This window comes from Rosa rugosa, chromosome 7 (assembly GCF_958449725.1).
Source record: "Rosa rugosa chromosome 7, drRosRugo1.1, whole genome shotgun sequence".
Lineage (NCBI taxonomy): Eukaryota > Viridiplantae > Streptophyta > Magnoliopsida > Rosales > Rosaceae > Rosa > Rosa rugosa.
Genome location: NC_084826.1, coordinates 15,943,460 through 15,963,227, shown reverse-complemented (window position 1 = coordinate 15,963,227; position 19,768 = coordinate 15,943,460). Strand labels below are relative to the sequence as shown.

Genomic DNA, 19,768 nt, shown 5'->3' with positions numbered 1-19,768 from the left:
TTATTTTAAAATCCTGGCTCCGTCCCTGGCCGCTTGAACTTATCACTCATCCCATGGTCACTTTTATCAAACCTTTCGAAAATGACTATTTGTCCATCTCTTAAAAGTGTCGTTTCATCAAAAGTGGCAGTGATCGAGTGAATAGCTAGCTTGCATTGACAAATTAATGTGATCTTCTTCGGATACTTTTTTTTTTTTTGGTTTAAGTGGATCACCATTGTGGGATGCTCGAACAATATTGAACAATCTTGTACAGGGTGATCATTATCATGATATGGTTCAACAGTTGCAAGGTGCTACTGTTTATTGAGGTCAAGGAAATGTAGATTGTGTGGTTGTACACACGGGTTGATGTAGAACGGATGACAACCACGATTAAAGAGCACTTTGATCGTGAAAAAGGAAAAATCGATTTGCTGCAAATTTGGCGTTCAGTGTTAGAATGCTAATTATTATACCTTTCTGAGAAGAGAACGGCGCTAGGAACTGCAATTTACTATTTTTTCAGCATTTAAGGTTTTCTAGTTCGATTTGGATTTGTTTTGTTTTAACTTGTGGGCTAGTAGCCTTAGGGTTTCTTTTCTCTTATATAAACAATCTTAAATGGCTACTGAACCTATCTTTTAATTTTTTATCAATCAAAATTAAGAATTTTCTCTTATTTTCTGGTGGACTTTAGGCTTATTTGTTCTAGGGTTTATTGCTTGTAAACCTAGGGTTTTCTGACTGCATCATGGGTGATTTCTAAAAGAGAAGAAATTGTTCATGTAGCTAGACCCTACAAATACTTGACTTAATGAAGCACAATAGAAATAATTACGATACGTATAAACACATGCATCACGCTGCCATACGTTAAGGAAGTGTAATAGTAGACAATGGGTTGTATATAATTTTTAGGGTGTGTGTGTATATGTGTATATATAATTTTACATATCAGAACATGTCGAGATGCTTGTATATATTTTTGAGGACATAAATCTTGTACTTAATCAAGAAAATGTTTAAAACGTTGTGTAATGTCGGTGAACTGTAACATTTTGGTTATTTAGAATAACTGATATCATGAAATTAGTATCATTGGATGAGGGGGATTGTCATTTCTCCCAAAAGAAAAAGAAAAGTTATTTAATTGTTTTGGCACCCAAAAAGAACTGCTCATAAACACACTGAAAAAGTACTGCTTCGCCCAACTAGTTAGCTATGAGACATGCATGTAGTCTGGTTTCTTCTTTTTCAGCTTCCTCAATATATATGATACCTTTAATGTTCATACTAGAGGGAATGATACCTTTAATGTTCATAGGCTGTGCAGTTGATGAAGACGGTAATAATGAGGTCATTGCCTCATTGGTATTAATAGCAGGAGAATAATTGTGGCTTACCCCAACAACTTCGATCGACCTAATAATCTTGTAGAAAGTAATTATCATTTTGAATAACATCAGCAGTTGCAAGATGTAAATAAGCTAATTCAGTTGCTTAGAATACTAGGGTGCGACGGCCCAAATGTCACAACTACTGGGTGAAGATTCGGTGGTGGATATAGGATGCGAATTTGGGGTGGGCTAAGTCTTACAAGCAAGCAATTTTTTTCCTGTTAATAATACTTTTAAGAATTTTGAGGCTAAATTTTAAAAGAAATATTAATATAAAATGTCGTAACTAAAGAGAAAAAGAGAGAAGACAATGAGAAAAGAGCAAACAAGCAAGAAATTTTTTAAGAAATACTAATAAAAAATAACAAAAGAAAAAAAATAAGGAAGAGAAAAAGGGGGAAAAGAATAGGGAATGGAGCTTCTATTGGTACATCCTTAAATAGCATTAACCTCATAATTTTTTTGAAATTTTAAAAGTCCTACTTTGCCCCTAAACCAAAAAACTTCATTTTTTCCAAAATGCAAACACCATCCCAGGCTTTCATCACCACCTCTCAGAACTTCGCTTCGTTGCTATCATCGTCAATGTAGGCAAACACTACTTTACTAATGACTACTATATATTTTACATATTTTAAACAAACAACTCTATTTCCTCTCTATAAAGTTAGTTGAAAACATTCTCTTAAATGCTCTAGATAATTGATTCATGGGTTTCTCTATGTAAGAACCCTAAGATTCAATACAACAATCTCATATTTAGATCTCTATAATATTTCATGGATTCGTCATCATATGGTTATGGATATTGTTTACCAATATTGAAAGGGTATTGATTTCCAATAACAAGATGATATAATTATATAGATTAATCTTATGGTGCAATGGTAAAAGAATTACATGATATGTGCTTAAGGAAGGAGAGGACCAAAGATCAGATGAATTTATATCTCTAAACATAGTCATGGGTCAAAGACAAACTGAACTAAATAACTGTATTCTCCACTGAAATTAAACCTCCCGTTCCAAGGCCAACTGAATCAAACTTGCCTTTGTGAAAAATTAGCACCTATAATATATGAACTATTGGTAGAACAAAACAACAAAACAACAAAACAACAACAACATACATAGTTACATACAAAGACAAAAGGCTCGCTTGATCTAATTCTAGCCTATGGATTTGCCTCACGATTACTTTCCCTTGTCCGACATTTGTTTGATATAGCTCAAGATAGACACAACAGTTTGAGCTGCGGCCAGCAAAAGAAGAATGCAGGCTGAGACAACTGAAATGAAGGACCATGGGGCGCTAAAATAAGTTCGTAGAAAAGTACCCCAATGGCTGTTGTAATAAGCCTCCACGTCTCTGAATTGCTTGGAGAGGTAGCAATCCTTGTCGAAATAAACTGTTTTCCCCAACTTGTTGAACAGCTCAGCTATGCTATGGTCGTTGTGTGAGAAGCTGGTAATGATAATCCCGTTACCAGAAAGCAATGCGACGTCTCTAGGCGTATTGATGAGAGAGCTCATGAAGGCAATGTAAGTGGTAAATAAAGAACCAGTCTTGTGTGGGCAACATTGTTCTAATGCTATGCTGTTGATGAAGATAGTAATAGTGACATCGTTGATGGTTATGGGTGGTATTTGCAGTACCCGTTTGTGGTAATCGATAGTTAAGATGCTTTCTGCTAGGAGTGGCTTGAAAATGATCCCAGAGGGTCTTAGTTGTGTGGCACATTGGATTGAATCGGAGAAAGGACGATGCTCCTGACCTGTGGGGTGAAGGAATCTTTGAACGTTGTTCACGTTCCACCAAACAAAGAAGAAAAGGATTGAACCGACTAATCTTAGAAGACGATAAAGGAATGCAAGGATCCCCCAAACAAATAGAAAAGGGGTTGCAAGGAAGCATCTCATTGCGGTCGCTGGGCTGTCGATTGATAGGCATGTCGTTATATATGCAATCATTACATCATCAGCTCCCCCAAGCAAGTCTACGCAGCGCATTTTAATATTAGAGAGCTGATATCGAGTATTATCTCGTTCTAATAATAAAGGGGTACGGAAGCTTGAGTGAAACAAGTGTAACAAGTGTTTAACATCATCCAGAACTTCGTGATCATAAACATTGAAGAACTTCAAGGCAAGCAAGGCTATAGAACCTGGTGCAGATGAATCACCGGACAGGCTGAATAGTCTTTCAAGGACGAAGAAAGGCAGTTGGTTTTCAAGCTTGAGGAGGTCCATAACCAGGCGGTCCTTCTCTTTAACATCTTTGAGTTTGTTCTCTTGGTCTTGTAGGAAAAGCTCAATGATAAAGCACCCATCAAGTACCATCATTGCAACAAACTCCGCGCTTGACATAGCGATGGTCTGATCATCATAGCATCTTCTTGCTTCTGCCTCCATATCTCTCGCGGCTTTAAACAAGGTACATAGATCAGGTCCAGCACTACCATCTCTCTTTTTTCTAGAGAGAAAAGCTTCAAAATACTTCATTTTGGTCTCTTCAGATTCCTTGCTCTTGCTGTGGTGATAAGGTCCGATGGAGACCTTTTCAGGCCTAAGAGCTTTTGGACTGATTCCCACGAGGCTTTCAGGAACTCTGTATATGCAGACAACTGAACTAAAGTTGTCCATATATATTGATGCTCTTCGAATTCCGCCTATCCTTTCCTGTAGGCGCCTTTGCATGACAGCTACAGATTCGTCAATATCGGCATCAGTCAGCTCTACCATTGTCATACCATTCTCCATTCTCTCGATCTCTCTCTTTTGAACTTGATCAATCACTTCGTCTCTCACAAAGAAGCACCCTCACCCACTGATACACAATTCTTAAATTAAAAAGAGATTGATTTTCACCGGGTAATGCATCGACAACACGGTTAAGGTCTGGACCTAGTCACACGCTTTCGTACTGACCAAACAAAGGTCAAGGCCTAGTCACACGCTTTCGTACTAACCAAAAAGAACTTTGGGCTTGGACTGATGTTGAGACCGAAGATTTACAGGGTATGGGGTCCTTGTTCCAATAATTTTGTTAAGTGCTTTGAGTCTTTGACAAGTAAAAGAACAAGACTTCGAGGAGAAGAAAAAATAACGTTGCAAGTCTAGAAGAATATATGTGGTAGTATCCAAGTTCACTACTGATGGGTATGAAAGAGAAGACTCATTGCTTCATTGCAACACTATGCAAAAACAAATGAAAAGCAAACCTGCAAGTCTCTTGGTTCAAATAAATAAAATATTATTTTAGGGAAACGAGAATTGAGAGAAAATTGTTGTGTGTTCTCATTGATAATAGGGGCCTCTTTATATAGAGGATTACAATGCATAGAATCTGAATTGTACAAGGAAAGGTAATCATACAATGAATGAATATCTCTAAGATATTATCCGAAATTCTCTCTAATTAAAACCCTATTACCACTAGGTCAAGTAACCTAGAGTTTGGGCCAGACACACAAATAGGGATTTACTTGAACACTCCCCCTTGTGTCGCCCAAACGCGGTGCTTCTTTCGTTGCCTCGCTAAAAACCTTGTTGAGTAACAAAAACCCAGTGGGACAAAAATAACCCCGGTCGAAGGGGAAAAAGAGCACAACACACCCTTCACGTTTCGAGACCATACATGTAGACATCTCCCCCTGATGTCTGCATCTCCCCTTGATGACTACGGTCATGGGAGTTCGGATAACTTCCGCAAACGATGCTACCAACATGTTTCTCGAAAGTGGAATTTAAGCAATGACTTAGTGAGCAAGTCTGCCGCACTGTCCTCAAATTGAACCTAGTTCACTTTAATCTTGAGGAGAGTCTGTTGTTGCTGATTATGCTTGGTGTTGTCGCTTTTGATGTAGCATTGCTTCATTTGTTCAAAACAAGCAACGTTATCCTAAATGCTTGTAGGCTCATCTGTGGTAGACTTCAAACCACAACTGTTCGAGCATGCGTAACTATGGATCCAATCCATATACATTCATGATGTCACGCCCCGTATTTTGAATAACCAATTCAAAATCCGAAACATGAATAATAATTATTACAAATAACGTTCTGAATTTTTTTCGTAGAAACAAACACACTTCACACCACTCAATATTACATAAACCAACTCCTCAAGTTATTTGTTACAGCACACTCTCACCAAATCAAATTGTAAGGCTCAAATGAGCATAACTCACCTCACCAATACAAATGCAGTAAATCAAATACTAACACTCTAAACCGCACGATCACCGCCCTGGTTCTTCTGACCTGTAGGATTATCCGCTACACGGTTTGAATAGTGTACCGGGATTGCAACAACACAAAACCCGGTAAGCTTTTGAAAGCCCGTATGAGTAAATTTAGGAATTGCACGATTTAATTTAACAATTTCAACTCAAGCATTTCTTATCATAAAAATTGAAGTGCACAACGTCACTTCAAGCATCAATCAACTCATATCCCACAATGACCACCACAAAACAATTAAACTTTCTCTCTCTCATATATATATACTCATGGGCATACGATGCTTATTTTAATCCCCCATGCAGCATGTTATACTTAAGGGCATACGATAACTCACGTTATCCCCCTAGCAGTATAATGTACTCAAAGGCATACGATAACCCAAGTTATCCCCCAAACAGTACAAAGACAGACAGTCTAGAGCTCTAACTGAATCGTAACCTGTCACCTTGGCCAAGGTTCAATCTTACGATAATACCTGCCTCAATCATCAACACGATAAACACACTCAACTCCAACTTTTAATTCATCTCAACGACTCAACTATCGCACTTTACTCAAGATATCACGGTCTTTATCCATGGTGAACACTTAACCATTTTGGGAATGACCTTTGTGTGGGTCAGAGAGATACCCAACATCAGCAAAATCTTCCAAAACACATGTCGTTTTGGGATGGGGATAGTGGACGCAGGCCAGTGTTGGCGGCGTTTCTGGTGTGTGATGGGTCCGAATCCATCATCTCTCTATAGGGATAAAACATGCCCATATCAATCGTACATCTCAAGTACTGAAAGATATCTTTTACACCAATCCAATGGCGTCGCGTTGGCGCAAAGCTATACCTTAGCTAACAAGTTCACTGCAAATGAGATGTCCGGTCTTGTGCATTGAGCTAAGTACAATAATGCGCCTATTGTACTCAAGTAAGGCACTCCTGCCTCTAGCACATCTTCGTCATCATCATTTGGACAAAGAGGATCCTTTTCAGGATCAAGACTACGAACGATCATAGGGTGCTTGAAGGCTTGACCTTGTCAAAATGCCTAAGCATCTATTAACACGGTGATCAAGTTCCAAACCGAGGCATAATCGTGTTCTCCCAAAATCCTTCATCTCAAACTCGGATTTCAAGTGTTCAGCGGTTTCCCTTAACTCTTTAAGGGCTTCCAATGAAGATCATGTCCAACATGAACCGCGATAGAATCCGAAACTTGTTATGGAAACGCGTGGGCATATCCCTTCCCAATCAAGTAGTCATCTTATAGTGAGCGTTTCAACCTTATTGTAAACGCGCTCCGTGGTCTAGAACCACTTGACTTGGGTAAATGAAGTTCACCATGAACCTTCATGTATATTCCGTATCTAGATCCCCATAGAGATACGTAGTGACCACATTTGTAAGCTACATGTTCAGTTATTCGGAAACTACCAAACTGACAGGGTAGTGGAGTGCAATAACATCCATTACGAGAGAATATGTCTCATCGTAGTCGATTCCAGGGCGTTTTGTGAGAAGCCTTGCGCCATAAGGCGAGATTGCCATCTCTTTTTCTCACCACTCTTTCTAACGAAGACCCATTAGTCAATAGGTTTTATGTTAGGAGGTGTTGGCATCACTGGCTCAAAAACCTTCCTCTTCGTTAGAGAATCCAACTTAACCTGGATCGCATCTTTCCATTTAGGCCAAATCTCTCTATGTTGGCATTCATTCATCAACGGAGCGTGGTTCGATGTCATCGGACTCAAACAAACTCATGCACAACAAAATGCGCAACTACATCATCAATTATGATGGAGTTTCTATCCCACGTCTCATGTACACTAGTATAATTTTCATAGAGCTCTATATTCTCATGAATAGGTTCTGACGTTGAGGCGTCCCCCAACGATAACCATAATCCGGAAGATTCTCATGAGACGGATTTTGAGTCGTAATGATCAAAGGATTGAAATGTGCCAAAGTATCCTTCGAACCCACGAGCCTCCCACGCATCCTAGCTGGGGCCATGGCCTATAACGCCAGAGTGCCACTCTCTTTAGCGTTGGCGCCATGCCTGCCTCTGTGTAGGGTGGCGCTACGTCCTCTCGTAGGAACGTCCTTCCTTGCAGGCATGTTTGCAGCATATTTGTGTGATCTCGTCACTTTAATGGGGATCGAGAGAGACATAGTGGGGACAAACCATGACAATTCCTATCGTTCCTGCTGAACATCTGTGTTCTTATCTCCCCCTAACGACGGGAAGACTGTCTCATCAAAGTGACAACTCGCAAATCTAGCGATAAAGAGATCACCTAACAAGGGCATTAAGTGGCGGACGATTGTTGGATTCTCAAATCCAACGCAGTTGCCCATTCGTCTATAAGGACCTATCATAGTACATTGTGGCTGACTTTGATACAAATTTACGCAAGCGTACGTATCGTTGTCAAGATAGGGAAGTATAATGCCCAAAGTTATCGTACCACGGGGATTAGTGGCTAACCCACAATCCTTGGGTAGTCGGAACTAAAGTCACAAGCAAATAAAGAAAAGTAAAATAAATAAAAAGGCTCAAAGTGGCAATCTAGTGGTAAATATCTTTGGGCACATGCTTCTTTGGCCATGGTGGTATATAGTCCTAATGCCTCAATCCTTTCTATCATGTCGCAAGCTAAAAGTAGCCTCGAGAGGTCTCAAGCAAGTTCTAGATACGCAATGTCATGAAATTGTACACACATGAAAGAATAAGTGAATGAACGATGCATACACTATAGATATTAGGCTCAAAAGCTCACAAATAAGGCATGCAAGTTAATCGAATAATCTATATGCTTCTCTAACTATGATGAACGAACCTAACATAGGCTATGTGCACACATATAGTCAAACATAGATCACATATGCACTCAATTACAAAACAAATTCAAAGTCCTAGATCATGCTTAATCTATTCACAATCATAACAAGTTAAGTCCATGGCTCGTCATTGGGGTTGGAGAAGGCATTAACTACTAAAATATAATTACAAAAAGCTAATCTAATTTTTTTTTTTTCTAGGCGCCCGAGCCCTCACCCCCACACTTAAAACCAACATTGTCCTCAATGTTGTCAAGTGAGCTCGAAAGCTAAATCCATGTTGGATTTAGGCATGAGAGTGAAGTCCGGGCGAAAGCACAAAAATTTAACTAAGAAAATAAAAATCTAAATGCGGAGAAAAGTTATGGAAACCCCCTTTGTAGACCACCATTGCTCACGACCTTCGGAGAAGACAAATATGAGACACCAACCTCAAGGCACAAGGCCTTGACTTCCTTTAGATGCTCATGAAAAGATCGACTCCATTTAGAACATAAATGTCCTTGAGCAATGCGTCACACAACAACCACTTCAAAGAATAAGGAAAAGTGTCCTCCATTAAGCACATGGCCTTAACCACATCCAACACACCTCACGACTGCCCATATATTAGCCTCCATTGAAGAATTGAAGTGCAAGAAGTCCAATCAACCCGAGTGAACAAAACTTGTGAGTGCAGAAAACTTCCAGCAATGACCTTTATGTCCTCAAATGCCCATATCTCAAACTCCGAAAGAGATAATTAAGTGAGACTATATGAAATGGAAAGGAGACTCAAAGAGAGTTCTATCCATATAAAGTGAGTCATCTATCTCCAACTGAGATGAAAACCAAAGCTGGTCAAAGTTGCTGGTCTGTCATGAAGACTTCTGCTGACCCTCAGTCACCAAAACTGCAATAAGTCGGGCTCCAGAGGTGCAAAGAGGGTGAGACCAATGACATATGAAACTAGACTCATGAAGCTACCTTCGATTAAAATTTCACTGAAAAATAAATTCTGAGTCAAAAATAGTTGGCCTCCAAAATCACTGTTGTGTTCTGCAGTTTCTGCTGTGCCCTGTTTCTGACCTCTGTCACTTGGAACACTATACCAGAAGGTAGAAAGGTTCAAATTAAAAACTGTTATACCACCATATAGAAGACATGTGAAGATACATCTCTGAAAATTTTTAGCTCTAAATAGCTTGATATGTAGAGGGTGTAGCTTCTCAAAGTCACTCTACAGTAGCTGTCTCTGTTCTGACCTGCTTGCATTGACCACTAAATAACTTGAGTTCCAGTGACTCAAAGGGGCCGAAATTTTGATAGTCCATAGTAGATACACAGGGATATGTCTCCAGAAAATTTCAGCTGAAATTTACATATGGATTGGAAGCTATAGTCAACCAAATTCAACTGAACTTTCTGGACAGAAACTGCTCACCACTACATTCTTGCTTTCTACACACTTCCAACTCCAAACACCTCCCATCCTCCCAAAAAGATGGCTAAATAGCCTTATTGATGAAAAATGAACAAGTAAATTTCAAAACCACCTAGGGTTGCCTCCCTATAAGCGCTTGTTTTTAAAGACCCCAAGCCGGTCTTCTTCACTTTTCTTCCTCAAGGTGGCTCAAAGGATGTCTTCTTACCACCCACAACAATTGTGCTAGCCTCACTATCATTTCCAAAACATCTAGCAATTGAAGAAGCGAGCTTGTAGCTTAGAGGTGGAGGCCAATCATACCTCTTAGATCCTTCCTTCTTCTTGACAACTCCACAAACCTCCCTTAACTTCTTGATGGACTCCTTTTGTGCTTCACTTAATGGTGGACTCTTCTTCTTGTGTTGCTCATAAGTCTCAAGAGTAGGGGTTGTTTGCTTTTCAAGCTCGATAGTAGGCTCCAAAGTAGGAGTAGGGATGACATCATCATGCTTCAATGGTGGCTCATTGTCATAACCCCAAATAGGTGAGAAATGATCTTGTGCACGCATTGTTGGCTTGGAAGGATTCAAGGGTCCAAAGATCCGCTCACTTTTGGCTTCATTACCCTTCACCAAATCATTAGAGAATACCTCCTTCATAATGTCCGGCGGATAGAATGGATTGCACACTTTAATCTTCACTTTGTCACCCAACACCTTGAGTCTAATGGTACCCTTCAACACATTAATCTTCACACCCGCCGTTGCCATGAATGGTCGGCCTAGAATGATAGGTAACTCATTATCAAGGTAGGGGTCTTCACCCATATCCAACACTACAAAGTCGGCCGGTAGAATAAACTTATTTACTCTCACTAGCACATCCTCTACAACTCCCACCGGACGCCTTGTGCTACGATCCGCTAATTGCAATCTAATCGATGTGGGCTTCAACTCACCAATTTGTAGCTTCCGGTATATAGCTAAAGGCATCAAATTGACACTCGCCCCTAAGTCCATGAGAGCTCCTTCAAACACTTTCTCCCCAATAGTACACCCTATTGTAAAGATCCCCGGATCTTGCATCTTTGGTGGTAGCCTTCGTTGGATAATTGCACTTACTTCCTCCTTCAACTCAAATGTCTCATCGGCTTTGAATTTCTTTTTATTCATGCACAAGCTCTTGAGAAATTGAGCATACACCGGCACTTGATGAATGAGGTCCATCAATGGGATATTGACATCCACTTTCTTAAATATTTCTTGTATCTCCCTCATCAAGCCACTCTTCTTCTTACCCCTCTTTGAGTTATCTCTTCTTGCGGCATTAGCATAAGGAAGTGGTGGCTCCGGTGTATTCAAATCAAGAGGTGGGTCAAATGTGAGACTTCCGGTGGCGCCCCTAAGGGTAGTCACGGTCCCACTAGGGTTCTTAGCCTTCAAAGCCTCGCCTAGTGATGAGTAGACCGGACCACTCCTATCCCTAGAGCTACCATGCATATGTAAATCTTCCTCCTTATTCCTCCCCTCTTTGTCTCTAGAAGTAGATGGCTCAAACTCATGAGTGGTGGGTCTAGTGTCATCAAGAACCTTCCTAGAGGTGTCATCGGCCTTAGATGGGTCCCTAGCCTTCATGGCCTCACCATCTAATTTAGGGTCCGAGACATCCTCATCCCTAGAAGTCTTCTTTCTCAACAAAGCTCTTTCCTTGCCATTATCAATCAACCCATATTTGCTTGCATTGTTATCAAAGGACAAGAAACCATAACCTTGACCAAGAATAGCTTCTCCGGAGGGTACATTTTCTTCCCCTCTGGCTACCTTATCCACCCCCTTATTTCTTCCTTTGGCATTCAAAGTCACATCACCCACTCCATATTTACCGGAAGGTACATTTTCTTCCCTTCCGGTCCCATCCTCCTTGTAATATAAAGAATCATGATGCAAATGCAAATTATCATCAACAACATGGCCAAGAGGTACATTTTCTTCCCTCTTGGTCCCATATGAATGCAAATCGACATCATCATCAAATAAAGGATTTGTATGGAAACTAGAAGATGTGGGCATGTAAACTTGATTATCATATACCTTCCCCGAACGTAGAGTGGTAATGGCATTGCATTCACGGATTTGGCCTCTTGGATTTGGCTCCGGTTGTGAAGGTAAGGCTCCTTTTGGTCTCTCACTCATGTTGGTGGCTATTTGGCCCACTTGTACCTCTAGTCTAGCCATGCCTTGTTGTAGAGTTTGATACCCTTGAACTAGTGAAGAGATGCTTTGCTTGGTATCCGCATTAGTAGAAGTTTGAACCTTGAGAAACTCTCCCATCAAGTCTTCAAAATTAGGCTTCTTTGGTTCATTTGGAGCTTGAATAGGAATGCCCTGGAGAATAGGAGGGGAATTGTAGTTCTCGCCTTGGTGGGTGCCTTGAAATGAGCTAGGATTGCCTTGAAACTTGCTACCACTATAGCCAACACCTTGTGTAAACCGGGGAGGGGTGTTTTGACCATGAAATCCATGACTTGAGGTTGATTGACCTTGGTAATTAGGCCCATATGCTTGCTGTCCATGTTGACCATGTTGTGAAAAATGAGTGCTTCCTTGGTGTGCATTGCCATAATGAGCAACATTTGATGAGTCTTGACCTTGGCCACCTCTAAAGCTTTGCTTTCCACCTTGAAATGCACTAGATGAACCTCCTTGGTCTCTCCAAGAAAAATTGGGATGATTCCTCCAACCGGGGTTATAAGTATTAGAGTAAGGATCATTTCTTTGGTTCCTTGGCACAAAATTACCCACTTGGTTCACTTGTTCTTCAATAAAGTCCGGAAACTTGGATGATAAGTGACACTCTTGAGTGGAATGTGCTAGACTCTCACAAAGCAAACATGATGTAGAAGTTGCCATCTTGACTTGGGCTTGAGGAGGATTCCGGTTCACTTGGTTTAGAAATTGGTCAATCTTGCTTTCTAGCCTCTTGAACTCATGCATAGAAGGCCCGGATGATGTTCCTTGTGTCACGCCCCGAATTTTGAATGATAAATTCAAATCCGAAACATGAATTAAACCACTTAATCAAATAAACGTTCTGAATTTTTTTCTCAATATAACCTCACCACACGGTACACAAACTCCAAATCTCGAAACCTCGAGTTCATTATTACAATTCACTCTCACAAGCAATATTGTAAAGCTCTAAATGAGCATAACACACCTCACAACTTACAATTGCTGTAAAACTCTAACAATTGCTCTAACCGCACGATCACCGTCCTGGTTCTCCAGTCCTGTAGGATTACCCGCTACACAATTTGAATAGTGTACCGGGAGTTGCAACAACACAAAACCCGGTAAGCTTTTGACAGCTAGTATGAGTAAACAAGAAAGATCTGTTGATTTATTAAATTACAAGACCACCACAACCCACGTTACTTTCTCACTCTCATATATATATATATAGACACTTATGAGTTACTCTCAATTTAGCTCATAAGATTTCCCAACATTTGACAGACAGACTCATATATATATATAGACACTTATGAGTTACTCTCAATTTAGCTCATAAGATTTCCCAACATTTGACAGACAGACTCATATATATATATAGACCCTTATGAGTTACTCTCAATTTCCCTCATAAGGTTACCACATATATATAGACACTTATGAGTTACTCTCAAATTCACTCATAAGGTCACTCCACATTTGGCAGACAGACTAGAGCTCTAACTGAACGTAACCACTCGTCCGGCCACAGACGTGATTACGATTTAATACTATTAATAACCACCAGCCCGGTACGAGAGCGTGATTCACTAATAGATGCCATGGTCACCTCGTGACCTAGTGATCTCCACAGATCACAACAATTTATTGTTCCTCAACAATAAAACTCAACACCTCTCACAATATATTGTTTCTCAACAATAAACTCAATACCTCTCACAATATATTGTTTCTCAACAATAACTCAACACAACTCCAACAATACATATTATTTCACGTAATAATATATATACAGACATTCACACAGGAATGTCTAGTAACACCAACAATAGTTCATATGATTGCAACAAAATAAAGCAATTGATTGTATTGGGTTCGTAATATGAACCACGTGAGGTTTACTCACCTCTAATCCAGCTGCGTCTTCTTAACAGCTCCATTAACAATCTCACGAATCGTCCGCCAAATAAATCCATCGATCACCTAATCCAATAATGATCTTAACTTAGCTAACAACTCAAAAGCACACATATACGGAAATCCAACGGTCGGATTGAAATTATACGATGATCCAACGGTCGGATCCTCACGGATCGCCCTTAGGATCATCCTCCAAAATTATCATAAAGATCCAACGGTCAGATCTTCTTGAATCACTCTAACAAACATCTCCATAAAATTATATGAAAATCCGACGGTCGGATTCTCACGAATCGCCTTCCGAATCACTATTTCTCAATTATACGAAGATCCAATGGTCGGATCTTCGCCCGTGACCTCACAAAGTCACCGGGACAGTCATACGATCAACATATCCAAAATTGAAGCAAAACCGATGGTCAGATCTTCACAGATCGTAAACCGAAGATAAACGTAAAAACGTTAAATAGTAACGTCAAAACGTAAATCCACTATTTATCAACTTTTTCTAAAATGACTTTGTAATATATCAAAACGCTCGTATGGATGCATAGATCATCGTCCAGATAATATAAACTCAAAATATGGTCCGACGCGCCGCCACATGCGGAGGTCAGACGGTGGTCAACGCGGCGGTCAACGCCGGCCAACCACCTCAGATGCTAAAGTTGTCAACTACAAACTTCTACAAAATGAAAGGGTGATCGACTTCCATACCTGGAGCTAAGTCTGGTTTGGCCTAGATCGTCCTAGATCAAGCTTGGAAGTCGGATTAATCCTGTGCGTCCGATCAGATTTCAGATTAAATCAGGGACGTCGAAAAAGTCAAACCATGATCTAGCGTTCTATACACAAAATCGAGATGAAAGGCTTACATGGGGATGATCAGCATGAGGAGGAGATCACGAAAATGGGAACGATCGGCCCACGCAACGCCGGAAAAATGGAATTCCGGTCGGGTCGGATTCCTCTTGGCTGGCTTCTTCGATCCGGGTCTGGGAGCAGCGACGGGGCGAGGCGACACCGGAGGGAGGCTCGTCGTGGGCCGGCGATCCCAGGGAAGCCCGGGTCCGGGGACGGAGGAGGCCGGAGGGTGGTGAAAAAGCCGGGTCGGGTCGAGCTCGACCCGCCGGGTCTGAGGGGAAAACAGAGAGAGAGAATCGGGGCTGGGGGGGGGTCATTTTGCAAAAAAAGATAATTTTTCGTCCTTAAAGAAGAAATTCGAAATTTCTTGATATTTATAGAAATTTCCCAAATTTTAAAAATTCATAACTTATTCATACGAACTCCGAATATTGCGTTCCACATGTCCACGAACTCGTATCGACGAGATCTACAACTTTCATGAAGGAAGTTTTCCCAAATTTTGAACGTATAAAAAGTCAACTTTGTTGACCCCCTAAAAAACGTTCGTTTTCGAAAATAAAATCGTTCGAACTAATTCCACAACTTCTCCAAGCTTCGTACTCGCTCCTACTATCGTGAAATCATTTCTAAAAATCCACGGAATTTAATTTGGATTTTCCGGGGTATTACACCTTGAACCTCATAGATTCCACCACGGCTCGATGTGTTCTCCTTGCTAGGTGCTTGTTGTCTCCTTGCATCATGATCATCCCAATGAAGGGAATTAAGTGAAAGCTCTTCATATGTGTCCCAAGCGGCATCGGGAAGCTTGCTTGCAATAGTTCCACCACTAAAAGTGTCAACTCTTTGTCTTTGGTCCGCCATCAATCCTCTATAGAACTTGTCCACAAGAAACCACTTCTCTAACCCATGGTGAGGACATGACATCTCAAGATCCTTAAAGCGCTCCCAACACTCATGGAAACTTTCTTGTGGGTGCTGTCTAAATGCAATTAGCTCATCTCTAACATTGGAAGTTCTTGAAGGAGGATAGTACTTTCCTAAGAAAGTTTCTTGCATCTCAACCCATGTACGTATTGATCTAGGAGGCAACTTGCTCAACCACTTTCTTGCATGGTTCTTGAGTGTGAAAGGAAATAATCTAAGATTCAAACCATTAGAAGTGAGACCATTAGGTTGAACGGTAGTACACACTTGCTCAAACTCCGCAATGTGGTCATAAGGGTTTTCCAAAGCCATACCATTAAATGTGGGTAGAATGCTCAAGGTAGTTGGCTTGATCTCAAAGTGATGCTCACATGGAGGGAGTACAATGCAAGAAGGGTGATCAACAATAGTGGGGCTAGTGTACTCCCTCATGGTCTTGCCTTGAGGAGGATTTTGTGCGTCTCCCATGTTGACTTCTCCTTGTGAATGTCTTAGAGGTACTCTCTCTTGATCAAGAACTCGAGGTGGAGCACTCTCGGTCACTAATGGCCTTCGGATCCTCCTTCTTGGTCTTCCTCTAGTATCCTCACTCAATACCCTTCCGCTTCTAAGAGTGATCGGTTGATATGAAGAAGATGCTTCGTTCATACACCTTGGAACAAAAATGAGACCACGTAATGAGTACTCAAAAATTCACAAAATAGGCAATGAGAATCAAATTTCACTTTCTTTTTTTTTTTCAATGAATGAGAGGGGTTAAGAAGAGAAAGTAAGACAACAATTAAACAAGAAAATAAAATAACAAAAGCAAAGGAATGATGAAAACCAACAACTCAAGAAATTAACGACGAAGTAGGAAACCTAATAAAAAGCTAGCAAACAAGTCAAGGCAAGTGACGATCGCTATCGATGCTCATGTCTTACATGTACTACAAAGTAATACAAGGCCCGTCACTTCGATAGAAATAACCACAAGTCTCAACAAACAAACACACAACTAGGAAATAATCAAATAAGAAAAGTAAAATAAAGAAACAGTTTTTTTTTTTTTAATCTAAACAAACAAAGAAAAATTAACTAAAACTAAGAAAATAATGCAAGTGACCTAACAACCGAAAACCAAGGGATTAAAGCTATTACACTTTAATCCCCGGCAACGGCGCCATTGACTTGGATACACATTTACGCAAGCGTACGTATCATTGTCAAGATAGGGAAATATAATGCCCAAAGTTATCATACCACGGGGATTAGTGGCTAACCCACAATCCTTGGGTAATCGGAAATAAAGACACTTAGCAAACAAAGAAAAGAAAAAGAAAATAAATAAAAATGTTAATCTAAGGCACCAAGCCCTAGCAATGCTCGGTTTTGGTTCTCACCAAAGCCTAATCAAAACTAAGAACCTAGCGGGTGGTTATTTACAATGAGTCGAAGTTCAATATTTTGGATAGAGGATTTTAAATTAACAAAATGTAATGAAATGAAAAGCAATTAATAAAAACACAAAGAAATTAATAAAAGTATAAACAATATAAATGGGAATGTTGGGTGCTAGGGAGGTTCCTTCACCCAAATTCTATGTGTCGGAAGCTAATCTAATATAGATGCATATTTCCTATTTTGGCGGTAGTCGTATCCAAGGCGGTTCAAGGCTCAAGGACCGAAATTCCCTTTCATGGTATTCCTACTCCGGTTCAAGGGCCGTAGGGACTCACTTGGCATGAATTAGAGCCGGTTCAATGGTCACTAATTCACATCAAGAGGCGTAGAGATCGAGGAATTAGACTACTAAGCGACCCGCCCGCGCAATCACGCAACGGGTGTAAATCACCATGCTTATAACCCCTCGAATACGAAATTGAAGGTTTCTAGCTTAGGAATTAGAGGAAGTCAAGCCCCTAACTCCATCCTAGACATGCTCAAAATACACACCCTAGAGTTGACTAGGCTCCTAGACATGCATTTTAACCCAACAAAAATAGATATAAGCATCCATCATATGAAAATTGCATCATTACATTAAATTAAACATCTTTTACACAAAATTTGGGTTAGGGACACAACCCTAAAACCCAACAAGAAAATTACTCACAACCCATAATTATAGACATCAAAACTACAAAATTCAAAGAGAAAAGAAAAGAGAAGTGTAGGAGAAAACAATGATAGCCACAATTAGCTAGAAAGCCAACATGACTACTCTTGAATTATAACTCCCACAATTACCCAAATCTTGAATCTTGTAGAGGTTGAGCCCTTTGATGAATCCTTGAAGCTTTGTGTGAGTAAATCCTTGAAATCTCTAAAATAAAACTAAAGAAAAGAGGAAAAATGAAGGAGAAGGAGGAGAGAGAGAGAGAGCAGCCCAAAGGGGCTGCCTCTGTTTGGTATGTGCGGTGCGCGGCGCTCTGTAGGGTTCTCCCCTCAACCAAATGAGAATGGATAGTATATATATAGGGGTCATGGTTGGCTGGTCTTCGTGAGAGAACAAGTAATGGATGAGGGGAGGTGGCGTGGCAGCATGTAATTGGCTTAGGAGAGAAAGAAAAAAATGATCTGAACTTGGTCAACAAAGATAATTAAGCAATGGGTCAATTGTTGCTTAATTAAGACCACCACGTGCATGCAACAGGTTTCAATCTAATTCTCTTTTTTTTTTTTTTTTCTTTTCTTTTTTTTTTTCTTCTTTCTTTCTTCTTCTTTTCTCTCTCGTCCTTTTCTACCACCTCGATCTCAACTCTCAAGATATATTTGCAAGCACCAATATGGGCAGTGATTTCACTTCTTTGTTCGGATTGACCGTGATTAGTTGACATTTTCCTCCTTTTGTCGGGAAACTCAATTTGCTTCAATTCGCACAATTTTCTCTCGTTTCTACAACTCCGCTTATTTTCTACACAATAAATAAAAATAGATTAATTACATAATAATTGACTTAAAGATTAGCTTAATTTTAGTATTTAGAGTGTCATTACGCGCATAGAAATGCGTGTAATCAGTGGCAGCACAATTGGCTCATAAATGGCTCACTCAAATGTGCGTAAGTACGATACTTGTACCCAGTCACTAGCTGTAACGCAGAGGTACATTGAGTGGCGGTGGGTCGTAGACGAATTAGCATAGCTGCATGCGATATTGCATCACCCCAAGCGGATATAAGGAAATTAGTGCGCATTATCAATGTCCAGACTACCATCGTAGTGGTTTTCGCGAGACCATTTGAGTGTGTACATGAGGATATGATGTCCAACATCATTCCCTAATGCAATAACCATCGAAAGTCTTCGATGTAAACTCTCTAGCATAGTCAAATTCAATTGACTGAATATGATGATCCGGGGAGTGAGCCCATTGTTGTATGACATGTGCTAGGAGTGTAGCATAAGCAGCATTATAAGTGGACAATGGCGCAACACGTGACCAGCGTGTTTGCGTGTCAACCAACATCATGAGATATTTAAACTCCGCAAATTGGTTGAACTAGTCCACAGAATCCCTACGGATTCTATGTAAAAACAGAATGAGTATTTTCATATCCTTTGCATAGGACGGTCTCAGTCCTAATTTCCCTAAGGAACAGGCTTTGTAAATCGAGCGATAGGCCTTAGAAGCAACCAATGAAGATTGTGGTTGGGCCTGAGCGTCTGAAACGCTATTTGAAGCAAGTTGGTGATTGCAACATCACCTGGGGCGCCATCACCATGATGGATGCCATCCATGGCGTCATGGATAGAGACTGCGCCAGCCCTAAGCTGTTGATGGATGGAGGCGGTGCCCTAGGCAGCAGCGTCGGTCGCACTTAGTCCAGGAATCAACTTTTGATTCATGCTTCGTTTCACTCGAAAGAAAGGATGTCCATGTGAAGTCTTGAGTAGACGGATCATCATATCATGACTAGGATGACCTATCTTGTCGTGACAAAGCCAATATGTGTCTAAATCGAAGAGATCTTCTC

At 40.5% G+C, this 19,768-nt stretch overlaps 2 protein-coding genes and 1 non-coding gene across 3 annotated transcripts; 1 reads left to right on the top strand and 2 right to left on the bottom strand.

Annotated features, from left to right (window-relative positions):
* Positions 1-2,360: 2,360 nt before the first annotated feature.
* LOC133721573 (UPF0481 protein At3g47200-like) lies at positions 2,361-4,273 on the bottom strand. The gene has a single exon (XM_062148228.1). The coding sequence runs from the start codon at positions 4,137-4,139 to the stop codon at positions 2,574-2,576; it is 1,566 nt and encodes a 521-aa protein (XP_062004212.1). The 5' UTR covers positions 4,140-4,273; the 3' UTR covers positions 2,361-2,573.
* Positions 4,274-10,062: 5,789 nt separating this feature from the next.
* Positions 10,063-18,214, bottom strand: LOC133722911 (uncharacterized). Its single transcript, XM_062149764.1, has 2 exons — positions 15,555-18,214; positions 10,063-12,878 (listed from the first exon to the last, which is right to left on the bottom strand). Exons 1-2 carry the CDS (start codon positions 16,456-16,458, stop codon positions 10,063-10,065), a joined length of 3,720 nt encoding a protein of 1,239 aa, XP_062005748.1. The 5' UTR covers positions 16,459-18,214.
* LOC133724048 (small nucleolar RNA R71) lies at positions 15,788-15,894 on the top strand. The gene has a single exon (XR_009853462.1). It is a non-coding gene; the product is annotated as a small nucleolar RNA R71 (small nucleolar RNA).
* Positions 18,215-19,768: the final 1,554 nt, after the last annotated feature.

Bases quoted from the DNA above. Each gene is read 5' to 3' on its own strand.
- LOC133721573 (XM_062148228.1), bottom strand. From the start codon at position 4,139: ATGGAGAATGGTATGACAATGGTAGAGCTGACTGATGCCGATATTGAC.
- LOC133722911 (XM_062149764.1), bottom strand. From the start codon at position 16,458: ATGAACGAAGCATCTTCTTCATATCAACCGATCACTCTTAGAAGCGGA. The intron at 12,879-15,554 runs GTGTAATACCCC...GCGTGACACAAG, and splicing joins TGGAATCTATGAGGTTCAAG to GAACATCATCCGGGCCTTCT.